General features: G+C 46.7%; 1 protein-coding gene across 1 annotated transcript; it reads right to left on the bottom strand.

The window, feature by feature from the left end:
- Nucleotides 1-4797: 4797 nt before the first annotated feature.
- DRGX (dorsal root ganglia homeobox) lies at nt 4798-22266 on the bottom strand. Its single transcript, XM_026076875.1, has 6 exons — nt 22233-22266; nt 19280-19377; nt 18944-19045; nt 16227-16399; nt 15770-15882; nt 4798-5063 (listed from the first exon to the last, which is right to left on the bottom strand). The coding sequence occupies exons 1-6, from the start codon at nt 22264-22266 to the stop codon at nt 4798-4800; spliced, it is 786 nt and encodes a 261-aa protein (XP_025932660.1).
- Nucleotides 22267-23467: the final 1201 nt, after the last annotated feature.

Here is a 23467-nt window from a genome sequence, read left to right as displayed (position 1 = left end):
GGGGGGGGCCTCTGGTTGCTGGCCAGCAGGCTGACCCCAGCTTGCCAAGAGCAGCAACCTGCAGGGAGTGCAGAGGGGAGGGCACTGACTGCAAGAGGAAAGAGTATCATAATGTACCACTGACTTATTCTGCATGCACATGTCCTTCAGCATCATTGTAAATAATACTCTTAATAAAGAGCCAATTAGCGTAACAATCTCATTACTATCCAGCATGCAGTGTAGGAAGCACTAGCCTGTGGCGTAACTGAGCAAAGCTGTGTTCTCCGCCTCACATTTCACACTGTAATGTATACAGGCGTAAAGCGGCCTACATGGAAGTGCTAAAGCAGAGCCACATGGAGGGCTGAGACGACACTGCGCAACCTTATAAAGAAGGTCTCACAGCCTGGCATGGTTTATCAACTCCACTAACAAGCAGGAATGACAGCGTGTCACAAGCTATGAGCAGCGATACCCTCATCATGCTCTGCCCCTAGCCAGCCCTGTGCTGGGGCCGCGGAGCAGGGGCAGAGCTCGGGGCGGGGAGGGGACTCCAGGACAGGGAAAGCATGCCGGGGTGTGGAGCCAGTGGCAGCCTGGGATGCGGAGCTGCGCAATCGCTGCAGAACAGCGAGTCAATATGCTGGGAGATGGGCCCTGCCGGGAAGGTGGGAGGATGAGGAAAAAAGCTGTTCAGAGATGTGCGTCTGTATGTCTGTGTCTGCACGTGAGAGGAGCCCAGGACAGGCGACGCTTCGCCAAAATCATGTAAGTGACATTTGCACAGAGGCTGTTCAAACTGCGCCTGGCTCATGGTAGCATGGAAAGTCACAGAGAATTAGCGCATGAGATCTAGTGACAAATGAAGTAAGCCATTAAACAAAAAATATCTTTGTCTCACACCCATCCCTCAAACTTCGGGCTTCCATTTTTTCCTTCACAGAACTGAAAAAATATCACCCAGGCTGATTTTGGAATTGCTTGCATGTAAATCATCCTCTTGGGCTTGGGCATCTCAGACTGGGGTTCAGCCTGAGTGACTTTTTATAGCTGAGTTATAAACTTTTAAATGCCAGACTTAATCAGAGCTACTGAGATGGCCATTACAGGAGTGGTTTAAGTGGCATAGCCCTGATATATGATAGCACAGAAGGCAGGCAGGCGGCTCAGGCACAGAGGGCTGTGTATCTGGTAGGGAGCAGGCTCTGGTGGCTAGAAGAGGGGAGGACTGAGACACAGCTCTCCTGAGTTTTGCTCTTGTCCTTGTTCAACTGCTCTGTGACCTCGAGCAAGTTCCTGTGGGCTGCACCGACCTGAAGAGCCAAGTCTCAGACCAAAATATGAGAGGAGAATATGACTCATCGTGCCTTGGTTTCCCCAGCATGCTAACAAGGAGACAAACATATATCTGTCTCCCCTAGGGAAGCTGCAAGAATTGTTGGTGAATTGGCCTAAGATTTAACACAGTGTTGTGCAGACTCAAAAAAATGCAAATGTAAATGCTTCATGCACTGCTGACTAGAACAGCAACAAACAAAACTGTACTGGGCAATTATGATCACGAATGCATCAGACACCGAAGAGTCAAAAAGACTTAGGGCCTAAGACCCCCAGGTCTTTGCTGTGAATCTGAGCGCCTCCCCCACTTTGCAACATCCTTGTGTTCTAAGCAGAAGTGGCCGGTCATTGGTGTGAGAGCAGATGCTTGGATGGAGACATTGATCTGAATGAAAACAGCGCAGGAACTTTTCAGGGTGTTCTTTCTAAATTTATTCATGTATTAAACAAACAGAAACTACAGCATGCATCAGATAGATACTTTTCTTTATTGTACAACAGAAGTATGGACTTGTTTGTAATTGCAGCATTTCCAGCAACATCAGGCAGACTTCTCGATGTTATCCAGTTTTGCACAGTCACTAGAGTGTCGCATCATGAATTATTAAATCAGTGCTTCGTGGTAATACATAATTTCTTATCAATTATTCATGCTAATGTGCGTGTAGTTTACTTAATTGTGTTATTGACGATCAAAAGTAATTTCCTGAAAATCCTCAAGGACAGAAAATTTAATCAGCGTAACTACTTTTCAGATGCAATGCTGTTAAGTATTCTTAATTTGCTCAACAATTCACTTATTTATGTACCTTTCTGGAGGAAATACGAGTTTAATCAAACAATTAGAATGAAGAGTTAGTGTACAGAAGGGCTGAAGTTCAACTGAATGCAAGGTAATTATGTTGAAATGAAGTTGGGCCTGCCTATCTGGAGTGGATTTTTTTTTTACTTTTTTTTTTTTTTTGGCCATGGAAATCTAGACAAGAAATTATGTTTGAAAAGATCACTAAGAAAATAGCGATTCTCTCTTCTCCAACTGCCCCCCACAATCTATTTTATTTTGGTGAAATAAAAAGGCTGTTGCTGTTGTTTAGACTAAGCCATAATTTGCAGTCGGGAAAATGGTCTCCGTTTACAGTTCAGCAGAGCAGCTCCTGAAGCTGGCGTACAAAGAAGGAGCACAAGCTACTGCATGTCCCCCCTGCAATTAGGACATTTCAGGATTGCTGAAAGAAATACACAGTGGGGTAAATGTAAAGCAAAATGACTCTGTTCTATGGACATGGGTCCTGCTGGAATTTCCTCTGTGCTTGGATTGCTGGTGCCCAGAGGAAATGACTCCCATATGCGGGGCTGCCAGGCCTCCCGAGGCCCAGGGCTGCCCGTTTCTCCCTTCCAGAGCGCACTGATACAGACACTGCCCTGAGGAAAGGGCAGTGCGCACCAGGGCAGGTGGATCTTGTGAGCCCCAGGCAAGTCCCATGTTCCAGTCCCAAGAAATTCATGGGATGAGGTCACTTGGGCATGGGGAGACCTTTTTGCTGCCAAACTGACTTGGGACTGCCTTTCCAAGCACATCCTTGAGCCCAGATCCTGTGAGAAACTGAGCACAACCTGGTATAAAGTGTGCACACAGCATGTTGCAGGGAGTCCTCAGCACAACACACAGAATCAGCCCCAAACGAGGAGTGGCAGAAAAACCTGGGCTGGTGACAGAAACCTACAGGCTCTGTTAGCCGAGCCTCTGTGCCAAAATCCGCCCATGGGTTAAACAGCACAACTTTTAGGGCTGTGGTGGAGAGCATCTCATTTGGAGTAGGGCACTTTTCTCATGAAGGACCTGCTCTGAAGACCTTGGGAGCTCACAGGAATCTTACCATTGGCTTCCACATTATTTGGGCAAGTCTGTGAGCTGTGGTGTTGGCCTGTTCTCCAGGGACAACTGTGGACAGCTCTAAGGAGTCTGCAAAAGGCAACTATAAAAAGCAATTCCATGTCAGCAAGCTTAAACCTGTGTCTGCACTACCCATGGGAAAAATGTGGAGCACCCCAGGCTAAGACACCTGCTTACTCTGCTTTGGGGAGAGTTTTGGTTTGGAAATAAGTGTATATTTCCTGAGGTGTCAAATTCTCCTTTGCACTGTGCCCATTGTCTAATAATTAGAACATTTTCATGTCTAAATTCATTAAACAACAAGCTTTCAGTAAATGGAACAGTCTGCTTTTGCATGGAATAAAAGAATATCCTTCCAAGTTTTATTTCCTCTTTATTAAAAACACAACATGCAAAGACATATTTGCAATGTCGCAACATAGGATTATTTTGGTTTCTAGTCTTTCTTTCCAAATGTGTTTCCAAAATGTCATGGATTTTTTTTTTGAAAAACTTTTTCAAAGGTCAGAGAATGATGCTAAAATACCCCCCGCTTTGTGCAGATCGAGACGTAACTGCACTCTCCATTAAATATCAACATTACCATTTGAAGCTATGAACACTGCTCTGGAATCACATGTATCTTTTATATCTAACCCAGGGAATGGTAAGTGTAACAGACTAAAGTTCACATCGAGACTAGTGCAAGGATTTTATTCACAGGTAGACTGATCTCAGCAATTTCCCAGTAATCTACTCCGTGGAAAGTTCAACTTTCAGGGAAAAGAAGGGAGAAGGAAAATTATCATGATTTTCACTCTGTTTTCTGTTTCCCTTAGACCTGGCTTGTGTGGGACAGGTTTGGTGGAAGTCAAATGGAAAACAGCAGGCGCAAGCAGTATATACCAGTATATTCATTCACCCCTTGCTGTGCACAGTGGAGGTAAATGAGTCCTGGAGGCTTCTCCTTCCCCCAAGAGCAAGACTGGAAGCCCGGCCCTGGTCCCAGCCCCCCATCTCCATGTGGGAAGGGGACCCGTGGTGCTGGGGCCACCGGCGGAGGCAGGATGGCTGCTGGTGGCAGCATGCTGCCCCGCTGCAGAAGGGACCTGGCGAGAAGATCAGCAGTGCATCTGTGCCGCTGGCAGCACGATGCCGCTGAGGGCACCCTGCTCTGTGTCTGGCATCAGGCAGAGGTTGTCCCAGGTCCAAACGGATCAAGGCCTGGCCTACGTGGGACATGGCCCCAGCAGTGTTCGGACTCGATCCTGCTGCTGAGAAAAGCAACCCTGGGGAGCACAGGTGAAAGGGAGCAAGCCCTCGTTTTGACGTTGCTGGGATGCAAGGGGGCTAAAAACAGTTTCACAAACGTTTCCAAACACAGACGGTGCCAGTAAATCAGGGGAGTGAATCTACAGTGGTGCAAGAAGAGCAGGGGCACGTGGAATGCAGCTGGAAAGGCCGCTCAGATTTATCGTGGATCCCCAGGGTCCCTGGTGGCCCCGTGACGTCCAGCTGGGGCAGGGCCACGCTGCAGCTCGCCCCGTGGCAAGCCCCCGCAGTGGGTCCTCGCATTGAGCTGAGGGACTGGCGCTGGCCCAGCCTCATACGCTCTTCTCCCCATCCATGTGTTCCTTGGCTGGAGAGGGCTGCTTGTCCGGGCTGCCCTCCGGGCCGGGTTTGGCAGGTGGAGCAGGGCTGCTGCTGGCGGCCGGCAGGAGGTTAGCGGACTGCAGCACGGCCTCCGAGTGTTCCCGCGCTTTCATGCGCAGCGCAGCCACGCTGGCGGTGCGGTTGCTTTGGCAGCCGTATGTAGGCAGGAAGGAGAGGCCCATGGGATCGGGAACGCAGCACGAGCACAGCGGGCTCCCTGGGGGAGAAAGGAGACAAGGCACCGTCACTGCCGTACAAGGAGAGAGTCCCACTGGCAAGGGGTCTGAGCGGGGGGTCTGTCCCCCAACCTGGCTGGGACGGCTCATGCCTGCTGGCATCACACCCCGCACTGCCTTTCCCTCCAAGGAGGGCAGAGATGGGGTTGGGTCTTGGCTGGCATAAACCTCCTCTCCAATTGACCTTTAGTAGGTACGTTACTGGGTCAGGACTAGAAGAGCCAGATTCTGCTCTGCTGAGACACACAGTCATTCGGGTGAAAAAGGGAGTGAATTAGGGCAGCAGACTTGGAAACAAGTAATGAAGTTCAGATCACATCAGGTTTCCCCACAAACCAGGCTGAGCAGGTTGCCAGTTTCTGTCCCGAGCTGCTGCCCTGTGGCTACCATCAGCTGCACCTTGGAGGTGGCCCCTGCCCTCCCCCAGCAAAGTGAAGCATGATCAATATGGGCACAGCACTCTTCAAGGGGGTGTGAGACTCCCACCGCTTATTTGCACCTGAAAGGTTACTGCAGAGAGAAAGGTGAAAATATGCTGGTTATGACTATGCAGGAACTAATCACCTTCTCCCATTCCACTGTGAGATACTGGAGTGGAGGCTCATTTGAGCTGTATTAACTATTAAAACAAGGGGTTGGACATGCCTGTGAAATCCCTTGCTGCATAATTCTGCTAGTTCTGTGCATGGCTGCAAGGCAAAGGAGGAAATTTGATTTTGCCTGGCTAACATATTTTTCTGGAAAGCCTTAGATTTTCAGGGCAGAAAGGGCTGCGAGATCACCCAAGCTGAGCTATGACAGAGCACAAGTACTTTCCCCTCACTCCCCGTGAAGAAGCCTTGAATAAGATACCACATCTTCTCCAGTTGAAAACTGGGATGAAAGGCAGGGCAGCTTTTGGACAAATTGGTTCAGTAACCTGTCTGCCTCTAAGTACATTTTTCTTGTCCAGCATAGGGTCCTTTCATTGACTTCATGTGGTAACATAAGGTGGGAGTTGATGATCAATACTGGAATCCATATTTGAGCTGCATACAGCCCTGCACATCTTCTTAACACTTCCTTGCCTAGGTCCCTGCCAATTACTGGCATCATATTTACCTGAAGGTACCCCACCTCTGGGCTTGCATATTGATGCCACCTCGAAGACAAGGGCCTCCAGAAGTGATCCGAGGACACCTAGAGCTACTGCCACTGACTGCAGCCTGGAGTCCCAGCAGGAGGGATGGGCTCACTACCTGGCCCCTGAGATACACAGGCTGTCTCTAGCAAGCAATAAAGACTGGAGACAGAGTGAAATGGGTACTCTTCTCCATCTAAATGAAAAAGTTTCCCTGTACCCCACTACTGGAAGTAGTCTTCCCCCCACCAGCTACCTTCCCGAGCTGGACCACTGCAAGCTCTTCCTCTAGTTCAGTCTGCAACAACACTGGGACCTAGGATGACTCCCAAACAAGCCCTCCTGGAAGTCCAGGTTGACCCACCTGCAAGACATGCAGTCCCTCCGAAGAGCCACCCTGGTACCTAGCGTAGATGCTTTTATCAAATGGAGAAGAGCGTGTAAGAGGAGCAGGAAGAAGAGGCAGGGCGAGATGGCTGAGCTACCACTTTGAATTGCCCTCTGGTGAGAAATTCAGGGGGGTGCCCTTCTTCACAGAGGGCAAACAAACTCCACATTCTCTTTGACGCCCCTGGTGAAAGCTCGTCCTTTGTTACTATGCTACCCCCCAACATGAAACAGCCCCGCAGAACACAACCTGACACGATGCAATGTCTTCCTCTGATCTTTCCAAGCCAAGGACTTGCTTTAATTTCTGCAGTTAATATTTGAGTTAAATGGCTCATGACTAAGTGATGGAACTAATAACCTGCAGGGAGCAGGTACACTTTCTTTTATACTTCTGCTCTTGGTAGCAATGGGTCAGCACCTGTCTGCTAGAAATGAAGGCAGACAGATGTTTGGTTTTAGGATGTTAGCAAGACAGCTCCTCAGCAGTTGTTGGACACTAGCAGCTTGCAGGTTCAGGAGAAAATACTTCTTGCATTTTAGAAAACAGAATCTACAAGAAATGAGTTATTAATATAACTGAAAAGTCTTTGTTAATCCTGTAATACTCCTCTGATTGAGCATATGATCACTAAAGCAACATTACCACAGGTCCAGACATTCAGTCGGATCTCACATGCAAATTTTACTACTTGACTAAAAGCCTCAGATTTTTCCTTGTTAACACTAGGAAGCTCAATCTTGAATTCTGTGACTAATTTAAGCATCAGAGTGCTACTTTGAGCATGACGGAAGGACAGTTTATAAGAAAATCCATTCAGTAACACAACATACAGTTTTTGCCACCTCCAACCACACTCATAAAGATATTTTTTGCCCTGTTGAAATATAGCCACTTCAGGGCTGCTGGACAGCCACTGTTTTAACAACAGGGGGAAGACCAAGATGGTTGGTACTTACAGAGGTCTTCCAGCTGCAGAAGCCACACTTTGTTAGTTTTCTCCCTACTGTTAAGCCTCACTAACTTTAAGTTAGACTCTGAAATAGGGAAGCATAGAGGCCTATCTGTGCATCAGCTGTCTTTGCATTGCTGCCTCTCACACAAATTAAGCAAGTTTTTCTAATGCAGCTATTCTGCTCCCATCTGTGGTACCTAACATAGACACCTAGCGCAGACCCTGGCAGCTGAACAGGAGGTGGGAAGAAGAGTTCTCCCATTTTCAGAAGAGCAGGAATCGCCTCCATCCCCTAAAAATAATTTTCATTCTATGGTTAGAAAGGGATAAAATATTTATCAGTCTTCAGTACCAATCTAAGCTCTTTGCTTAATAATTAGACCCAGTGGCTCTGCAACCTGAGGCAGCACAGGTACCTGTGGTGGAGACTAGGGTCTCTCTAGTAATAATTCACCCATTAACCATTCATTTCATTTTCACTGAGGTTAAAACACTTGGCAAACAACAGCTCACACACGAATAAATGTAGAGTAACTAGTGTCACTTGCTCCAGGGTCCTGCTAGAGTACAGGAGAGTAGGATTTAGCCCTGTGTCTTTTTACTGTAAAAGGAGGGATGAATCTACCTTGTAATTGCCTGTGTCTGTGGGCAGTAAGTCCAGCGAAAGCTATCAGACTTTGCTGGTATGAAAGCCAAGATAAATGATGTGAGAATCAGGAGCCCATGGTTTCCACCTGCCTGACAGTCAGTCCACGATGGACAGGGATATGAGCTTCCCCAAGAAAGATGTGTTCACATAAAGCAGACATCAGTGTTTTCTCACATCTTACTGCAGTAACTCTGAGCCTGTGGACTCCAGCTGGGAAGGAAGAAATTGTTCCAGTTACTCAGGCTCCTCAGAGGAGTCCAGGCACCTAACTCCCACCAAAATCAGTGAGGGTTAGGCCTTTAGCCCTAGAGCCTGATCCAGCTTCCACTAACATCTACGACAATCTTATAATACTTAAATGGAATTTGTACCAGGTTGCTACAATGCAGACAGGGAACAGCCTTCCTTCTTTCAAGAACTTACTGACTCTTGTACACAAAATTAAAATACACAATTAGATTTCCATTAACTTACAGCAAATTCTGCTGAATTGATCTAAACCTCCTTGTATTCCTATATGAGATCATACTTTAAAGGCTCAGCCTGAACATAAATACTTAATGTAATAAATACAGTCTGAAATATTTGATCCACTTGGCAGTTTAATTGATCTACTACAGAGACTGACAGGAAAAATTAAATTAGTTCTGTCTTGTCTCTGCCAACATCACATTTCAATTGTAATGATATCTGATCTACAATTTTTGTTGTGGACCCTTTTGTGCAGTTCTAAGGTTCAGCTTCAGCTTAGGAGAGTGCAATGGGAGCTAGGCCCATATTGATCCATGAGTATTTAAAATATGCATTTTGTATTTCAGCTCAACAGTTTATAGAATTTAATAGACAGTCTTTCCAAAAGACAAAACCCCAGTTCCCTTCCTCTTGCAGTTTTTGTGTTTGTCAGTATTTGATGTGAACAGCCAAACATGAGCTGAAACCTGATATGGAGGGAAGTGAGGAAAAATTCCCATTTAAAATCCCCATTTGTCAATGCATACTGTTTAATTTTCAGTAAAAATGGTACACTTGAATTAAATATAGTTTTCTTCTGATAATAGTCACATTGGTTTGTTTGAGCTCTGAATCCTCATAAACCCTGAAACCACTTTCACAAGGGATGGAAGATCAACAGCAACCTCAAGTTCATCATTTCAGTTACCTGTGAGAGCTGATTCAAAGGGGAGCCCTCTCTTGCTCTTCATATATAACGCCAACACTGTGTCTGATAAAGCCTGTGGCACAAGCAGGAAGAACCAAGGTGGCTTTATCCAAATCCTTTTTGAGCTCTGAACCAGGAGGTTCAGAGAAGCCTGTAACAGGAAAATACCGGACTCTCCCGGTATAATTTAGAGTAGCCTCAAGGCTGCTGAGGTTGTGCTAGCTGGCTCGTCCTTCTCGTGCTTAAGCTAGTTAAGTGTGGAAGGCATCCTGTGCAGCTCCGAGGTTGGGAAAGGGCACTTCAGAGCTGGCAACAGAGTCCAAATGTTAGAATTTCAGATGTCCTGAGCTTGTGAACCATATGTGCATAATGGAAACAGTACCAAGCTGATGATCTGGCTCAGTTATTCTAGAAGGAGGGTTTTGTGTAAATAATTTGACACTAGAACTGGAGGATTTCATCCTCCTTGATTTGTGCCATCAGTACAATTCCAAAAAAATAATTCAGAAGTCAGGACCTTGCCTGTTTGGACAGGAAATCTGGCAGCAAAATCCATAAGAGCTGGGAGAACAAAAACAGTCCTTTGATACTGTCAACTCAACAACCATTCACCACTTCCCTTCCACATCAACAGCCTTTTTCAAACACTTGGTCAGACCCTAAATCCTGTTGATGTGTGTCACTCTCAGAGGGGTCAATGGGAACCCCTGCCCAGTTAAGATTCATCCACCTAATCAAGATTTGGTTTGGAGGAACAGTCCAGCACCCATTTCCTTCATATGGCTCAGGTGCTCCCACCCCCTAGGACTCCTGGTATCTGGGTATTCCCTAATCCTTGTTGCAGAGGCTGAAAAATATACCTGTGAGGTAGGGCAGTGCCAGAACCGGGGATCTGTGGTACTGGAATCAAAGTAACCTGCTTGAGGTATGTTTATCTGCAGCAAGCTAAAGAAATGTTTTAAATTTTCTGAAGTCACAGTAGCAAGTAAACTAGGACATATATATTTGTCAGACAGAACCCCCTTGCTATACTTGCTATATTACATGGGTTTCCCAAGGTCACACACTGAGAAAGGTCAGTAAATCCATCATCAAGTACTAATGAATGACAAAGACAATAAAGGACCCGAAGAGTTTTGATTCCTGTCCCCCAATTGTATGGTAAACCACCGTGCTTCAATTCAGTAAACACTAGTTCAAGGATAAGTCAGGTCCTTGAATGCTTCTTTCTCAGCCTGTCTCTAACCCAGTGACGTTGGGCAAATTCTCTTCGTCCTTCCATAATAGAGATTGAAATGTAATGGATGGACAGTTCTAATTTTTTTTTCCTGGATACTGCAATTAAGCCTCCCTAATATGAACAACAGCAACCACAGCAGCAACAAACCATAAAAGAGCCTAATCAATGGGGCCCTGGAATATCCACTTTGATGTGCGTAATGCAATCCTGCCTTTCTATCAGTAGCATGGAGCTGCTGTGAAAACCAACTGAGCTATAACTTGCACAGAGCAGAGCTGTGGGTGAATTATGAAAGTAATTCCCTGGCAAGTGTAATTATTTCTCTCCTCATACACTGCACTTTGAATCATGGGGTCTGGGGAAATTTCAGCGGAATGTAACAGATACACTTTTGGCCTCAGCCACCAGAATGGTAGAACACTTCCGCTAAAAACCGGAGATTCTTGTTTACACCCATTAATAACGTTTCTACATTAATGAATTGCATTCATGCTGTCATCCATTAAGAAGGTGCTTTGAGGTCTCTCTCTGCACAGAACACTAGCTGCTCCTGATGACTCTATTGTTATACAGCCCATAAATAAAACAAGTATTTTCCCTTCATATTTGAGGTCTGCCGTTAAATCTACTAAATGGACTGCAGATGCATGGTTTACAGTAAGTGATTCATCTTGGAAGACCATGGAAATGTCAAAGTCACCACAATGAAGTAGCACAGTTGTCAAATTAGCACAATTTCAGACAGTAACAAACACCAGAAATTTCATCTGTGTGAGTCAAACTTCTTCCTGACTATGGCCAGTAGTGGAGAACTAAAACCCTGAAGTAGGAAGGCCTATATCCCATAGAAATTATGATCTTATGGTTGTTTTTCAACTGACAAACTGAATTGCCTGAAAGAACGGTATGCAGTGGGGTAATATGGTGGTTAAGAGGTGCTTGATACTAAGTACAGCCTCTGATATGATAAACTTTAGAGAGGGAGAGAACTTACTTAAGGGAAGGAAAAGATCTGTTGTGTTATTGAAGAGAGAATATTGGACAGAAACAGATAAAAACTGTCCAGCGGTAATATACTTTTCTCTGGAACAGTCTATGGTCTGAATTACAGTTCTGATCCCTGTTGTACAGATGGCCTGTTTTCTTCACAAAGCATCCTGTGATGGTAATGCCATCCCTTTGGAAAAAAAAATCTCAATTTCAGAGACAGCAGGGTTCATAGGCTATATTGCCTAGAGATAACAGTTTGCTTCTCTGTCACCTGTGCAGACCTAGCCTCATGCTCCAGCAATACCTGGAAGTAGCACATGCAGGACTCAGATCAGCACTGCATGTTGAAGAGTTGCAGAGCCATGAAAAGCATGAAGCAAGCTTACAGTGCACAGCATAGTCTTTCCAAAAGCAAAGGTGCAGCTTCAGACCCTGTCCATGCCAGCCTGTTCTGAGATTTCATGTCTCTACTAGACTGACTTCATCTGGAAAAGTAAATTTATTATATCCTTGTACTACAAAGTAGATCCAGGTAGCATGTACCCTAGACACTTTATACAGCCTTGGAAATCTGGGGCTGGAGCCAAGCAGTCAAACTCAGAGAAAGAGAAGTATCGGTTTCTTTACATAAGACAGAGAATTCTCAAGTGGCACAATGAAAATGGCCCATAAGAGCATAAAATAATTGTTAATTAGTTACATCACCATCATCGCTTGTTATTTACTGTATTGATTTTAATTGTCTCCTTCTAAAACATCAGTCAAATATTATTCACTGACATGAACAAAGCATTGGCTCACAAGCTCAACAAAGCAAATCCTGTCTCCTGAAAAGAATAAGAAAACAGCCTGAACTTCCCAGTGGTATCTGATGCACTGGGAGTGCCCGTTTGTCTGCAGGCAGCTTCTACTGTCTTACTGAAGCACACAATTCACTTTACTCACCAGGATTGCTCTCTCAATGGTGGGAATACATATCTATTTACAGGATTCACATAGATGGCCTCTATAGCAGCATTTCACTTGAAATCTGCATAGAAGAAAGCTGGGTCATGCATCCATTGGTAGTGAAATGGTGCCTTGATTCCAGGGCAACTGTTTTGCTCTCAAAGGTGCAAAGAATTCCTGGTAGTTTCAAAATGCAGTCAGCATGGGACAGGTACTGAGAAGGGTTTTAGGTCATTTGACTCTTCAATAAAACTTGCAAAAGATTTTTCAGATCTTCCTTAGAAAATGTTACTATTTCTGGAATTTCTCCTTCCCAAACAATCCAAAAATCACACATCCTAGAATTTTATGCCTTGAGTTGAATCTGATGATATTCCGAATGACATAAAGACCTATTCCCTCAGAAGCAGTATGGCAGAGTTTTGCTGCATTTCTACAGCAAAATGGGACTGGAGTCTCAAGGGAGATGTTAGCTGTTTAGGTCACTTCATTAAGATACAGGAGAACACAAACTAATGTCCACCTAAATGTAGAGTTAGTTCTCCTTCCACTGGCCTGAAGTGTTGCAAATCATCTCCTCCCTCAAAGGAGGAAATGAGAAGATATATTCAAACAAAATGAATTTAGCAAGGTGAAGATGATCATATAAAGGTTTTGTCGACCGTTTCTCCCTGCCCATTTCTTCCTTCCTACAACCATTTTCTCTTCTTCCAGACTGACATCTGAGCTTGGTTGTGCTCTCATATACATTTATTTAGATGAACCATCATTCACTCATGTTTCCATACCAAAGCAAAACAGAAAGTGAATCAGGCCTGTGATCCTTTTGGCGCGCTCAGCACCTTTAGCGAGAGTCCTGTTCATCACTGCCAAATGACGAGGCTGAAGCTCAAGGTCTCTTCTGCGCTACCCCTACCCCAGCCCAGGTGAATTGGTCTTGGAGAAACAGGGTAAGAGGAACTTATGGAGGTGAGCCAAGGAAGGAGAGACAATATTCCACATGTAAACACGACAAGAAAGATCCCACAGTTCTTCTCTGTTTGTATAAATCAAATATGTCACCTTACAGAACAACAGTCGAATTCTTCCTCTCACCTCTAAGCCAAAACATGATGCACCTGAGAACTAACTGCAGAAGAAAAGGATCTCCCCTCAAAGCAGCAGTGCAGTCTATTAGTCCCTTGCAAGTATAGCAATATGCTGACAGGCAGTTGCAGCTCCACAAAGCTCTTGGTAGGTGAATATGCAGATATGCAAATCTGTAAGTGGAGTTCTGAAAATTGCAATGTATAACATTATCCTAGTCCCCTTGCATGTACCTAGAGATTTCTAGTGCCAGAGAGGAAATATAAACTGGGCATCTCAGCAATGAATTGCAGGTGTAGCTGAGAATATTCATCTAGGGAGTATTCAGATGGGTTTTTCTGCTACCTGTCCATCTCTATTCAAATTGTAAAAAATCAATATTTACATTTGGGGCCAATTTTTCGGGGACACAACCTTTTAGCCTGGGCAACTGACTATCTAATGAGCTTCTCTAGAGGGGATTCAGGAATAAGATTCCTCCTGCCCTTAGTTTGTGAAACTTCTATAAAGCAAAAAGGAGCAAATAATTATTTTTTCAGTTTAGGGGATGAGCTGTAAAATCACAGGAAAACAAAAAATCTGGAGGTCATCCAATTAAATAAAACTAAAAAACCCTCATGACAGATTTTTCAGGCCAAATAAAACATTATTTCATTTTGCTTGGCTTTGGTTTATTGGGATTATTTTCCTTAAAATTTAGCTAAATTTAAAAATGAAGCAAGCGAGAAAAAGGTGTTGAGGCATTTAATTTTGCAAATAGTTAACTGTAACGCTTTAAGGAAAAAAAAAAGTCCTTACATCCATCTGAAACTATTCCAGAACTCAACTCTGTTTCCAAACCATTCAACCACATTTATCCCTGAATAATCTCTTTGTCTGAAAAATTTCACCTGGATCTACTCCAGAGAGATTGTTCCTGCCCGATGAAATAAGCAGAAAATCTCTGCCCCAAGACCTCATGGCCATAGGCGTGGAGCAGAGAGTAGGGCAGAGATCAAGAGGACTTGTGCAGTGCAACAGCTGCTGCCCACTTACAGGGTCCAGGTAGACAGTCATCCTTTAAATTTTACAGCTTTTCTTGATTCAAAATCCCTGTTCCACACCTACCAGGATGGCACTAATTACATGATGTGTTTGGCTTCTGCTCTTTCAGAAGGACAGGAGGGAAGGGGACAGAACACTGAATTTAATGCAAAACTCAGCAGTTCCAAATATTTGCTTCAGGAATATACCTTGGCCATACTGATTTACCTGGAAATACTTGTGAGGCGCATGAGGTATGTCAGAGAACATAGTGAGAGATATAAAAATACTTTAACATTCACAGAGGAAGGTCTTAAACTTTGGGAAACTTCCCTCACAAAATATGTAATACATTGGGGCATTCAGTAAAGAGGTGTGCTGCTTTGTGCTTGGCAGTGGTATGAGATTTTGCATCCTATAAATCTATAAATTGAATTCATCCTGCTTACACCCTTAGACTTACAAATTGTTAGATGAGGAACAGCTAATGGATCAGCTGGTGATTTATTTTTAAAAGATGCATACTGCTGCTTTTTGGCAACTCAAAAGGGTATGGATACTGGATGTACCCTTCTTGATGCCTGGGCCCCAGGTAATGAGGAATTGCTTTGTGTACTCCCTGTCCCCATGCACACACTTTATTCAAGTTCTCAGAGAAGTCCTGCTGTTGAAGAGGGGAAAGCTCTGGCATTGTGCAGAGATGTACTGCAAAGGAAACTGCATGCAAAGAGCGGATGAGGCATCAGTAATGGTGCCAGGTAATGTATAATGCAAAAGGACGTGTATAACTAATTTATTAGTATAAATTTGACTCTAAAAAGAAAAAAGCACATGTGAAGTAAACTTTAAAGGACCAAGCCCTACCTGCCTTACTCCTGGAGACAAACCCTGACTTCACTAAACCTAACTGTCGAAGGGGATTTGCCCCCAAACCATGCTACAATTTACAACAGGAGACTCACTCCTGAACCTGCAACATTGCGCAACCAGTGCGATTACTGTCAATCATAACAGAAAGAAGGATCCATCATTTCCTATGTGCTTCTCCACTGGTGCAACTGGGAGCACACTCTCAGCTTGAAAGAGATGCTCTTTGAGCTTATCACTGAAGTTAAATGAAGTCACCTACCTTTTAGAGAGGCGACATGGGATAAAGCTTGTGCATAGGTGGCTGTGTTGAGAAGAGTCCCCGGCAGGCAGGAGGGGAAGAAAGGTCCAGTAGGACCAACTGCTCGACTCAGGCTGGAGGAGAAGAGAAAATAGCTTACAAAACCAGAACTAGCTGATTCAAGACAGTGCATGTGTGGGAACACAAATGCATATTTGTGTCTTGATCACAAGCTCAATGGGACCAAAGCCGGGATAACATCAGCCTCCCACAGCCACCAGCTTTTCAACATCCCTGCAGGGACCACTTTTGCCCGTGAGTTGCAAGAGAGACACTTGTCTTCTAATGATTTGGACTGTACCTGAAAATGATACTGCCTAGGTCTCAGCCTGGCCCGAGGCAAGTCTGTACGTATGTACATATGTATGATGCATGCTTGCATTCAGAGAGAGGTGCTTGATACATGTATTATTCTTACCTCTGCTGGATCTCCAGACTCTCTTTTTTATTCCTGGTTTGATCTGCTGGAGAAGGGGAATTTAAATTCCTCACAGGAGGTGCCACCTCAGCCATTGTTTCCTTAGAGCCTTCTTGGTCAGAAGCGCCTCTCTCTGTTTTCCTCCATTTCGCTCTTCGATTTTGGAACCATACCTGGAGCAGAAGAGCAATCAGTGCTGAATACCGTATTTAGCTGGATGTGAAGCAAGGAAACTGTTCATAAGTTGCCATTCTTGTGAAGTCAGTCATTCTGAAGCTTGGCTAAAACTTTCCTGTTACATATTTTGTGTCCTCATTGTTATTCTGGTTGAGCCTTAAGAATACACTTGCATCTGGAATATTTCTGTGTCTGGAAATCAAGACAGGGATGTCTAAAGACATCCAAAAGGCATGTTAAGAAAAAAATCCAAACCTTTGATGTTACGGTGCCAGTTAGCAAAACATTTAAACATATTCTTACCTTTATGCACATATTTAACACTCATTTCTATGTTTTGACTCATTTAAGTACCTTCCGTATAGGGACAGAATTAAATACATATCTAAGTACTCTGAAGAAATTGTATGTAAATCTTTAAATGAGCTCCTGCTAGAATTAGAGGGATCAAAACTGAAAAGCCATATATTAGGCCATCTTAGCCATCCCATTTCCCAGTGAGGGTTGAAACTAGCAGTTACTCTTTGACATATTTGCCAAACCTGCATCTAGGTGACTCAAGGAGGGGTAGGTACTAATTTTGGAAGACCATTCTGCAGTCTAATACATGTTACTTTCCAAAACTTATTTTTCCTTGATATACAACTTAAATATTCATGTTCTTTAGTCCCAGCACTTTTGTTTTTTCCATTTACCTTGGGGCTGATGCTCTGAAAGCACCTTATTGAGGTGGAAAATACCGAGCCTCCCTTGAGGTCAGGAAATCCACATTTTAATACATGACTTCAAGTACAGGCAAGATTGTTATTATTATTATTCCCCTCCTACAACTCCATTTTTAGTTAGCTGCCTTTTAATTGCATGTATCAGCAAACGTTGAATAATGATTTTATCTATATTCTAAATTTAGAGCAGTTAAATGCAAAGCAAAATGCAGACACTTTCTTGCTTCTTAATTGAATGAAGGTCACAGCTATAACAACATTTAATTGAGCTATTTTTCATTATCATATTTTAATGACTTTGCACTGACAGTTCGCCTGCTTCTGAGGAAAGAGCATGATGAAGTCGTTTATTTCCCTATTTAGTTATTGTTTGACAACATCATCTTCGATTAAGACTCTGCTTTATAGCACATTAATCATATTTGAATGAGCAAGGGGTATAAATGTAAACATATCTCCCATCCTCTGTGTTTCCCCATGTCCCTGCATGAAAGCAGGCTAAACAAATGCTTGCATCTATTGTCTGTTTGCATAATAGCCAACAACAAGGCTAAACACCAGTCCTCAGCAATCTAATTGTCACCACCCCTATCTCACCCTTGCACCTTTCAGGAAGAAGTTATGATCTTCCACTTCTGAATGCTCAATAATTGTCCCATTTATCTCAATTTGCAGTTCAGTCTTTAGGCACCAATAGCCAAAATGGCATTTTTTATTATATTTTTTAAGCCAGTACCTACAATGCACTGGCAAAAGGAGATTTTCATTTCCAAATAATAATCAGTTTAATTTGCCCGCATATGACCAATGATTCATGTTCAGATTTAATAATCAGGATCGCATAATCTGATTATAGGAGAAATAATTTGTTTACAATCCCCAATTTACTGTGGTGAATTCCATTATCTCTCTTCAGCCATTGGGTTTTAAGAGATACTAACATGACCCTAGGGAACAAAAGGCAAGCTATTATATTTCCTACAATTAGATCTTTGCATAGTCTTAACCCCGAGCACCTAAATAAAAAAAAATACAAAAACAGCATGAAGAAAAAACCATAAATAAAATGAATACATAATTGTGTTCAAAAAAATGGCTTGCAAATCAGCGGTGGATGCCTGCAGAGTTATATGGATCCATCTCTTACAACTGCAGGACTGCTGTTCTTAACAGCTTGGAGACACTTAAATAAAGTTAAACGCTGGTTGTGGAAAAACAAACACTTGGATCAAAAAATTAAAAAAAAAAAGAGGGAAGAAAGGAAAGTGGGGAAAACAGAGGGGAGAAGAGAGCTGTTGTGGCCAGTGGCATTTATTGGATCATGTTAAATGTGTGGGAATTGGTCTGCAGGCTCTTTAGCCATCTAAATTAAGCATTTGGAAAGTAGGCAAAAGGGAGAAAAGTTGAGGAGATGCAGAAGATTTCTTCCTGGCAGCTGGGCTCCCTGCAGCTGACTAACCCCGTTGCTTGACAGTGGTCATAGTTGCTTTGGAGAATCACGTCTCAGCTCTTTTCTCTACACACACCCCCCTCCAAAAGCAAGGAAATGGATGTGCATTGATGTAATTTAGTACCTTGGAGACGCGGACAAATTAGTGTAGAACATTATCACTAGTTAATTATGAATGACCGATTAATCAACCTAATCTAATATTCCACATTATGTTGATGTTATTAAAGTGCATCATGAAAATGACAGATCGTCTTCATTTGCGTTCTTTGGCCAAATGTGCACTCTGCAGTCATGATGTCAAAAAAAGAAAAAGTTTGCCAGTTTGAATACCCGAGAGTTAAATAATTCCCCAGAATGTTTACCTGCACCCTGGCTTCCGTGAGGTTGATTTTCATGGCCAGCTCTTCCCTAGTGAACACATCGGGGTAGTGGGTCTGGGCGAAAACGGCTTCCAGTGCCTCGAGCTGGTGGAGGGGAGGAGAGCAAACATCTGTCAGGGGCAGCGCGGCGGCAGCGGCGGGGGCGGCCCTGTCGGGGGGCTCCTGCCCGCCCCCCCGGCGAGGCTTCCCCAGGGGGCGAGGGAAGCGGGGCCGCCCGAGGGGGAGCCGGGCGGCTTTGCAGGGCAGGGGGGCGGGCAGGGGGCAGGCAGGGAGGCAGGGAGGGGGCAGGCGGGGGGGCCAAGCAGGGGCGGCTCCTACCTGCTGCAGGGTGAAGGTGGTGCGGTTGCGGCGCTGCTTCCTGCGCAGGAACCCGTCGTCGAAGTCGCCGGCGGAGTGACCCGCGAAGGGGGCCGCGCCTGCGGGCGGGGAGCGCGTTAGGGGCCGCGGGGCGCGGAGCCGCAGCCCCCGCCGAGCCGCGGCCCTGCGGGCGCCTCTGCCCCGGGGGCAGAGGGCCGGAGCCGGGCCGCCCCGGCCGGGCCCTTCGGGAGAGGGGACGAAGGAGGCGGCGAGCGCTGCCCCAGCGCCCGAGGCAGCTCGGACACCACCCTCCCTCCCCTGAGTCCCCCCCAGGCCGTCGGGGCGCCGGTGCCGGGCCGCGGCCGCTCGGAGCCGCGCTCGGGACGGGGATGGGGAGCCCCTGCCCCGCGGGAGCTGCCTCGGTGCCTGTGCGCGGAGAGTCGCTGCTCAACCCACCGCAGACGAGGGACACCCCCGCCCCTGCTAAAGGGTCGTTTTCGGCCCATTTATATTTTAAAAGGGCGAAGAGACGAGACTGTGGTTGAGGCACGGTGACTGAAATTTGTTCTCATAAAAGCAGTGCTTTTCTGCCGGGAGAGCAAGAGGAATCCCCAGACGGGAGCATTTCTGTGCCGATGGAAGAAGCAGGACTTGGGTCGTTTGACAGTTTGCACCCGCGCACCCGCACCCGCACCCGCTCCGAGCAGCGGCCGCGCTCGCCCTCCTTCATCCCCGGAGAGGGAACCGCACGGCCCTGGAAACGGGCACAGGTCTTTGTGCAGCGCCGAGCACGGGGGGCATGGAGGGGAGGAGGGGACTTTGGCCGCGGCTGGACTGCAGGGACTCTGCAGAGGTGCTGGAAGGGGCAAGTCTCTGTCCGTCCCGGGCGGTGAGTTTCGAAGGAGCCACTTGAGGCAACCTGAGGCACTGAACACTGAAAGTTTGCCCCTGGTCGGAACCGGGGAGAGGGGAGACAGCCCGCCGGGGTTGCAGCCGTGGGAACTGCCCCCTCCCTCCGCTGCTCTCCCCTAATTAAACATCGCTGATGCCCTGCCTCAGATGCTTCGTTCTCTTTTTGTTTACTGACAATACAGGGTGGAAAAAAAAAAAAACAACTTAAGTAAACAGCAAAGCCCCAAAAGCGGCGCCAAAGGTCCCCAGTACCGTCCTGCAGAGCTGCCCGGCGGCGCGCTCCGGCCAAGGGGCTGGAGGGCGCCGCGACACTGTGCTCATATTGCAGCAACATTTAGGAAATAAAGACGGTCCTCCAGCCCCTCCTGGCACAGACAGACGAGTCGCTATAGCTCTAGAAGGTGCTCGTTACAGAGTGAAATGATGGCCCAGTCACCCCGAGGGCCCAGTCACTTCCCTCTGACCCTCCGGGACCCCCGCGGGTGCCCGAAACCGCAGCAAACGCTGCCCGAAAAGAGCTTTTCTGTTGCTGCTTCTTTGGGTTTTTTTGGAGGGGAGCATTTTTTCTGTTTTCTTTGTTTTTAACTTGGGTTGCTCTACGATGGACGGCTTCACCCTTTGCCACGGCAGGTCGGCCGCGCTCGCCTCCTGCGGCACCCGCGGGGACGGAGGTGAGCGGCCCCGGCACGGCGCGGCCCCGGCACGGCACAGTGACCCCCGACCCTCCCCAGCTCGGCAGCCAAACCCAGACCCCAAACCGAAGCCAGCCAACAAGGAAAAGCCGCCGCAAAAGCACGTTTCCCAAGCCGTCTGCCAAAAACTAATGGACAAAGCCGCCCGGCGCTCGGTGGCACAGGCGGAGCGGCTGGCGGGGCGCAGCGGGACCCCGGCCCGGCTCGGTCCCCCCGGCCACTGCTTGGGGCGGGGGGCAATTTTCCAGCCGGCGACGCGCAGACCCACTGGGGTCCGCGGGCTGCGGCGTGCTTAAACGGGGGGAAGACCCTCGCCCGGAGGAGCATTAAACCGCTGAGCCCCCTCTTGCCGGCAGCTGTGCAGGGGAAAGCCCCTTGCTCGGCGGCGATGCACAGGCAAGGTGCCGGGGGCGGGCAGGGGCATTTTGCAGGCTGGCAGCCGGCCCGGCCCGGCTGCCCCGCGCAGCTGAGGGGGCACCGCCGCGGCGCGCATTTCCCCGCGGCAGTGCCGGGCAGAGCAGCCCGCCCGGGAGCGAAGTTGGACGGCGGAGGCCTGGGCTGGCCCCCCGCGCTGCGAGGCCCTGGCCGGAGGGAGCGGGTGCAGAGGGGTCTAGGCATATGCGGGGGTGACCCGGGGAAACCCCGGCTGCTGCCATTTTTTTAAAAAAAGGAAAGAAAAAAATTAAACAAAAGCCCCTAACCAAAAAAACACAAGGAAAAAACCTCCCAAATCTTTTCTTTTCTTTCTCTCTCTCTCTTTTTGTTTTAGTCGTGCTCTGCCTTTCCCCATCCTCCCGCAGAATGTTCGTAAAATAACATTAAAGATTTATGGGGTCCCTTTGGCTGGAGGGAGGAGGCGTGACCACGTCCTGAAAGTGTCCCGATTACAGCCATGACACCAACATCTGTGCTGGGAGGGGAGAAAAGCATCTCTTTCGTAGCCTGAGGCTCAACTGCGGGATCGCTATCCACAGAGGGGAGGCAGGTGGCAAAATGACGGGAAGGGGGGGGGGGGTGTAAAAACAAGGCCTTTCCAACAGGAATCAAATTAAAAAAAAAAATCATGCAATCCTTCTTTCCATCCTGCGACAAAAAGGGAAAAAGCTAGGGGCGGGGGTGGGGAAATAGGGTTGTGTTTTCTCTTTGAAAAAGACGATGCCCTTTTATATTGAGCTATCGCTATAGATTTGCGTCTTATCTAAGCATATATCAGTACACCCGCATTTGCAAGGACAGTCAAAAGTGCTGTCTCTCGGAGCAAGCCAGACCACATTTTTATCCCCATCGCCCAGCACACACGCACACACACGCCTATGCACAGCTCAAAGTTCAGCTCTCGTACTTACACGGATTTGCGCGACAACACTCACCCTCTAGCTGCGGGGGGCAGTGGAAGTAGAACATGGCCCTGCGGCCGGCCGGGCGCCCCGACGCCGCGGCGAGGCGAGGCGAGGCCGAGGGGCCGGGGCCGCCCGCGGGCGCGGAGCTCCCGCGCTCCCCCCGCGCCGACGCACCGGCAGCAGCTCCCCGCCCAGGCACCGCCGCGCTGTCACCTGCCGACCTGAAGACAGAGGGAGGGGGGAGAACAGGTGAATAACCAGAAGAAAGAATCTAGAGAAACTCATTGGTGATCCTAGTTCCCATCCCAGAGGAGGCAGAGAAAATAGTGCCTAACACTGCATGCAACGAACTGAAAAAGCCAAAGGCGGAAAACTCCATGGTAGGTGCACAATAATCAGAATCAGCAAAAGTTAGTTGCTGCTTTTTTTCCAAATAGTAGATAATATCTGCCTGTTTTCCATTCAGCCATCCATCCGTCTATCCACTCATCCATCCATCTATCTAGATATTTATCTCAAATATTCCTTTCCAGATAAAATAATTACATAAAGAAAAAAAAAACTTAGAGCTAAGAACTGACTGCTTAAAAAACCCAACTATTCTGCCTAAATGAAATAGTAATAAAACCTAAAACCTTTCTTCTTTTTAAAACATCCACCACACTAAGAGCTGTGTTCAGGTTGGAAACCAATGTCCTCAGCAAGAAAAAAAAAACTACTCAAATTATATGCAGTCATATCAAAAATCCAGAAAGCAAATAAAAATAATAGTCCATACCTAAACCGAACAGAAGTAAAATCACCAGTAAGGTTTGGGGGTATTTTGCACTGGAATAAGGCGCTGAGAGTTGTTGGCTGCAGAGACAGAAGGGCTCTGTGGAGTTCTGGAAGTGGCCAGATGTCTTTATATCTGTCTACAGCATGCTCTGCCTCTCAGCACTTGCCTTTATAATCTCACGCATAATTGGCCTTAATCTGATTATTTCCAGCGCTGTCTACAGTGAGTAACTTGGATAGGTCTATTGGGCCCTACAAATGGCCCACGTGGTGAGTGGAGGAGAAAAAAAAAAAAAAAGAAGAAGAAGAAGAAAAGGAAAAACCCGTCATTTCTCAGCAAACATCAGGAATGTGAACAGCAACAACAAAATCCCATTATTTCTGAGCGTTTGGCGCTCCAGGGGGTCGGCGACCCCTGGCGCGGCCCCCTGGGTGTCCCCTGGCCGCGGGGGCGGCGGGGCCGTGCCGCGCCGAGCCGCGCCGAGCCG

The sequence above is a fragment of the Apteryx rowi genome, unplaced genomic scaffold (assembly GCF_003343035.1).
Source record: "Apteryx rowi isolate R43461 unplaced genomic scaffold, aptRow1 scaffold_440, whole genome shotgun sequence".
Classification (NCBI taxonomy): Eukaryota; Metazoa; Chordata; class Aves; order Apterygiformes; family Apterygidae; genus Apteryx; species Apteryx rowi.
The sequence above is the reverse complement of the archived record's forward strand: the minus strand, read 5'-3'. Positions and strand labels throughout refer to the sequence as shown.

Excerpts from the sequence above, each read along its gene's own strand:
- DRGX (XM_026076875.1), bottom strand. The coding sequence starts at position 22,266 with ATGTTCTACTTCCACTGCCCCCCGCAGCTAGAGG. Across the intron at positions 19,046-19,279 it reads CCACCTTCACCCTGCAGCAG|CTCGAGGCACTGGAAGCCGT; the intron begins GTAGGAGCCGCC and ends CCCCTCCACCAG. Across the intron at positions 5,064-15,769 it reads CCATGTCGCCTCTCTAAAAG|GGAGCCCGCTGTGCTCGTGC; the intron begins GTAGGTGACTTC and ends TTTCTCCCCCAG.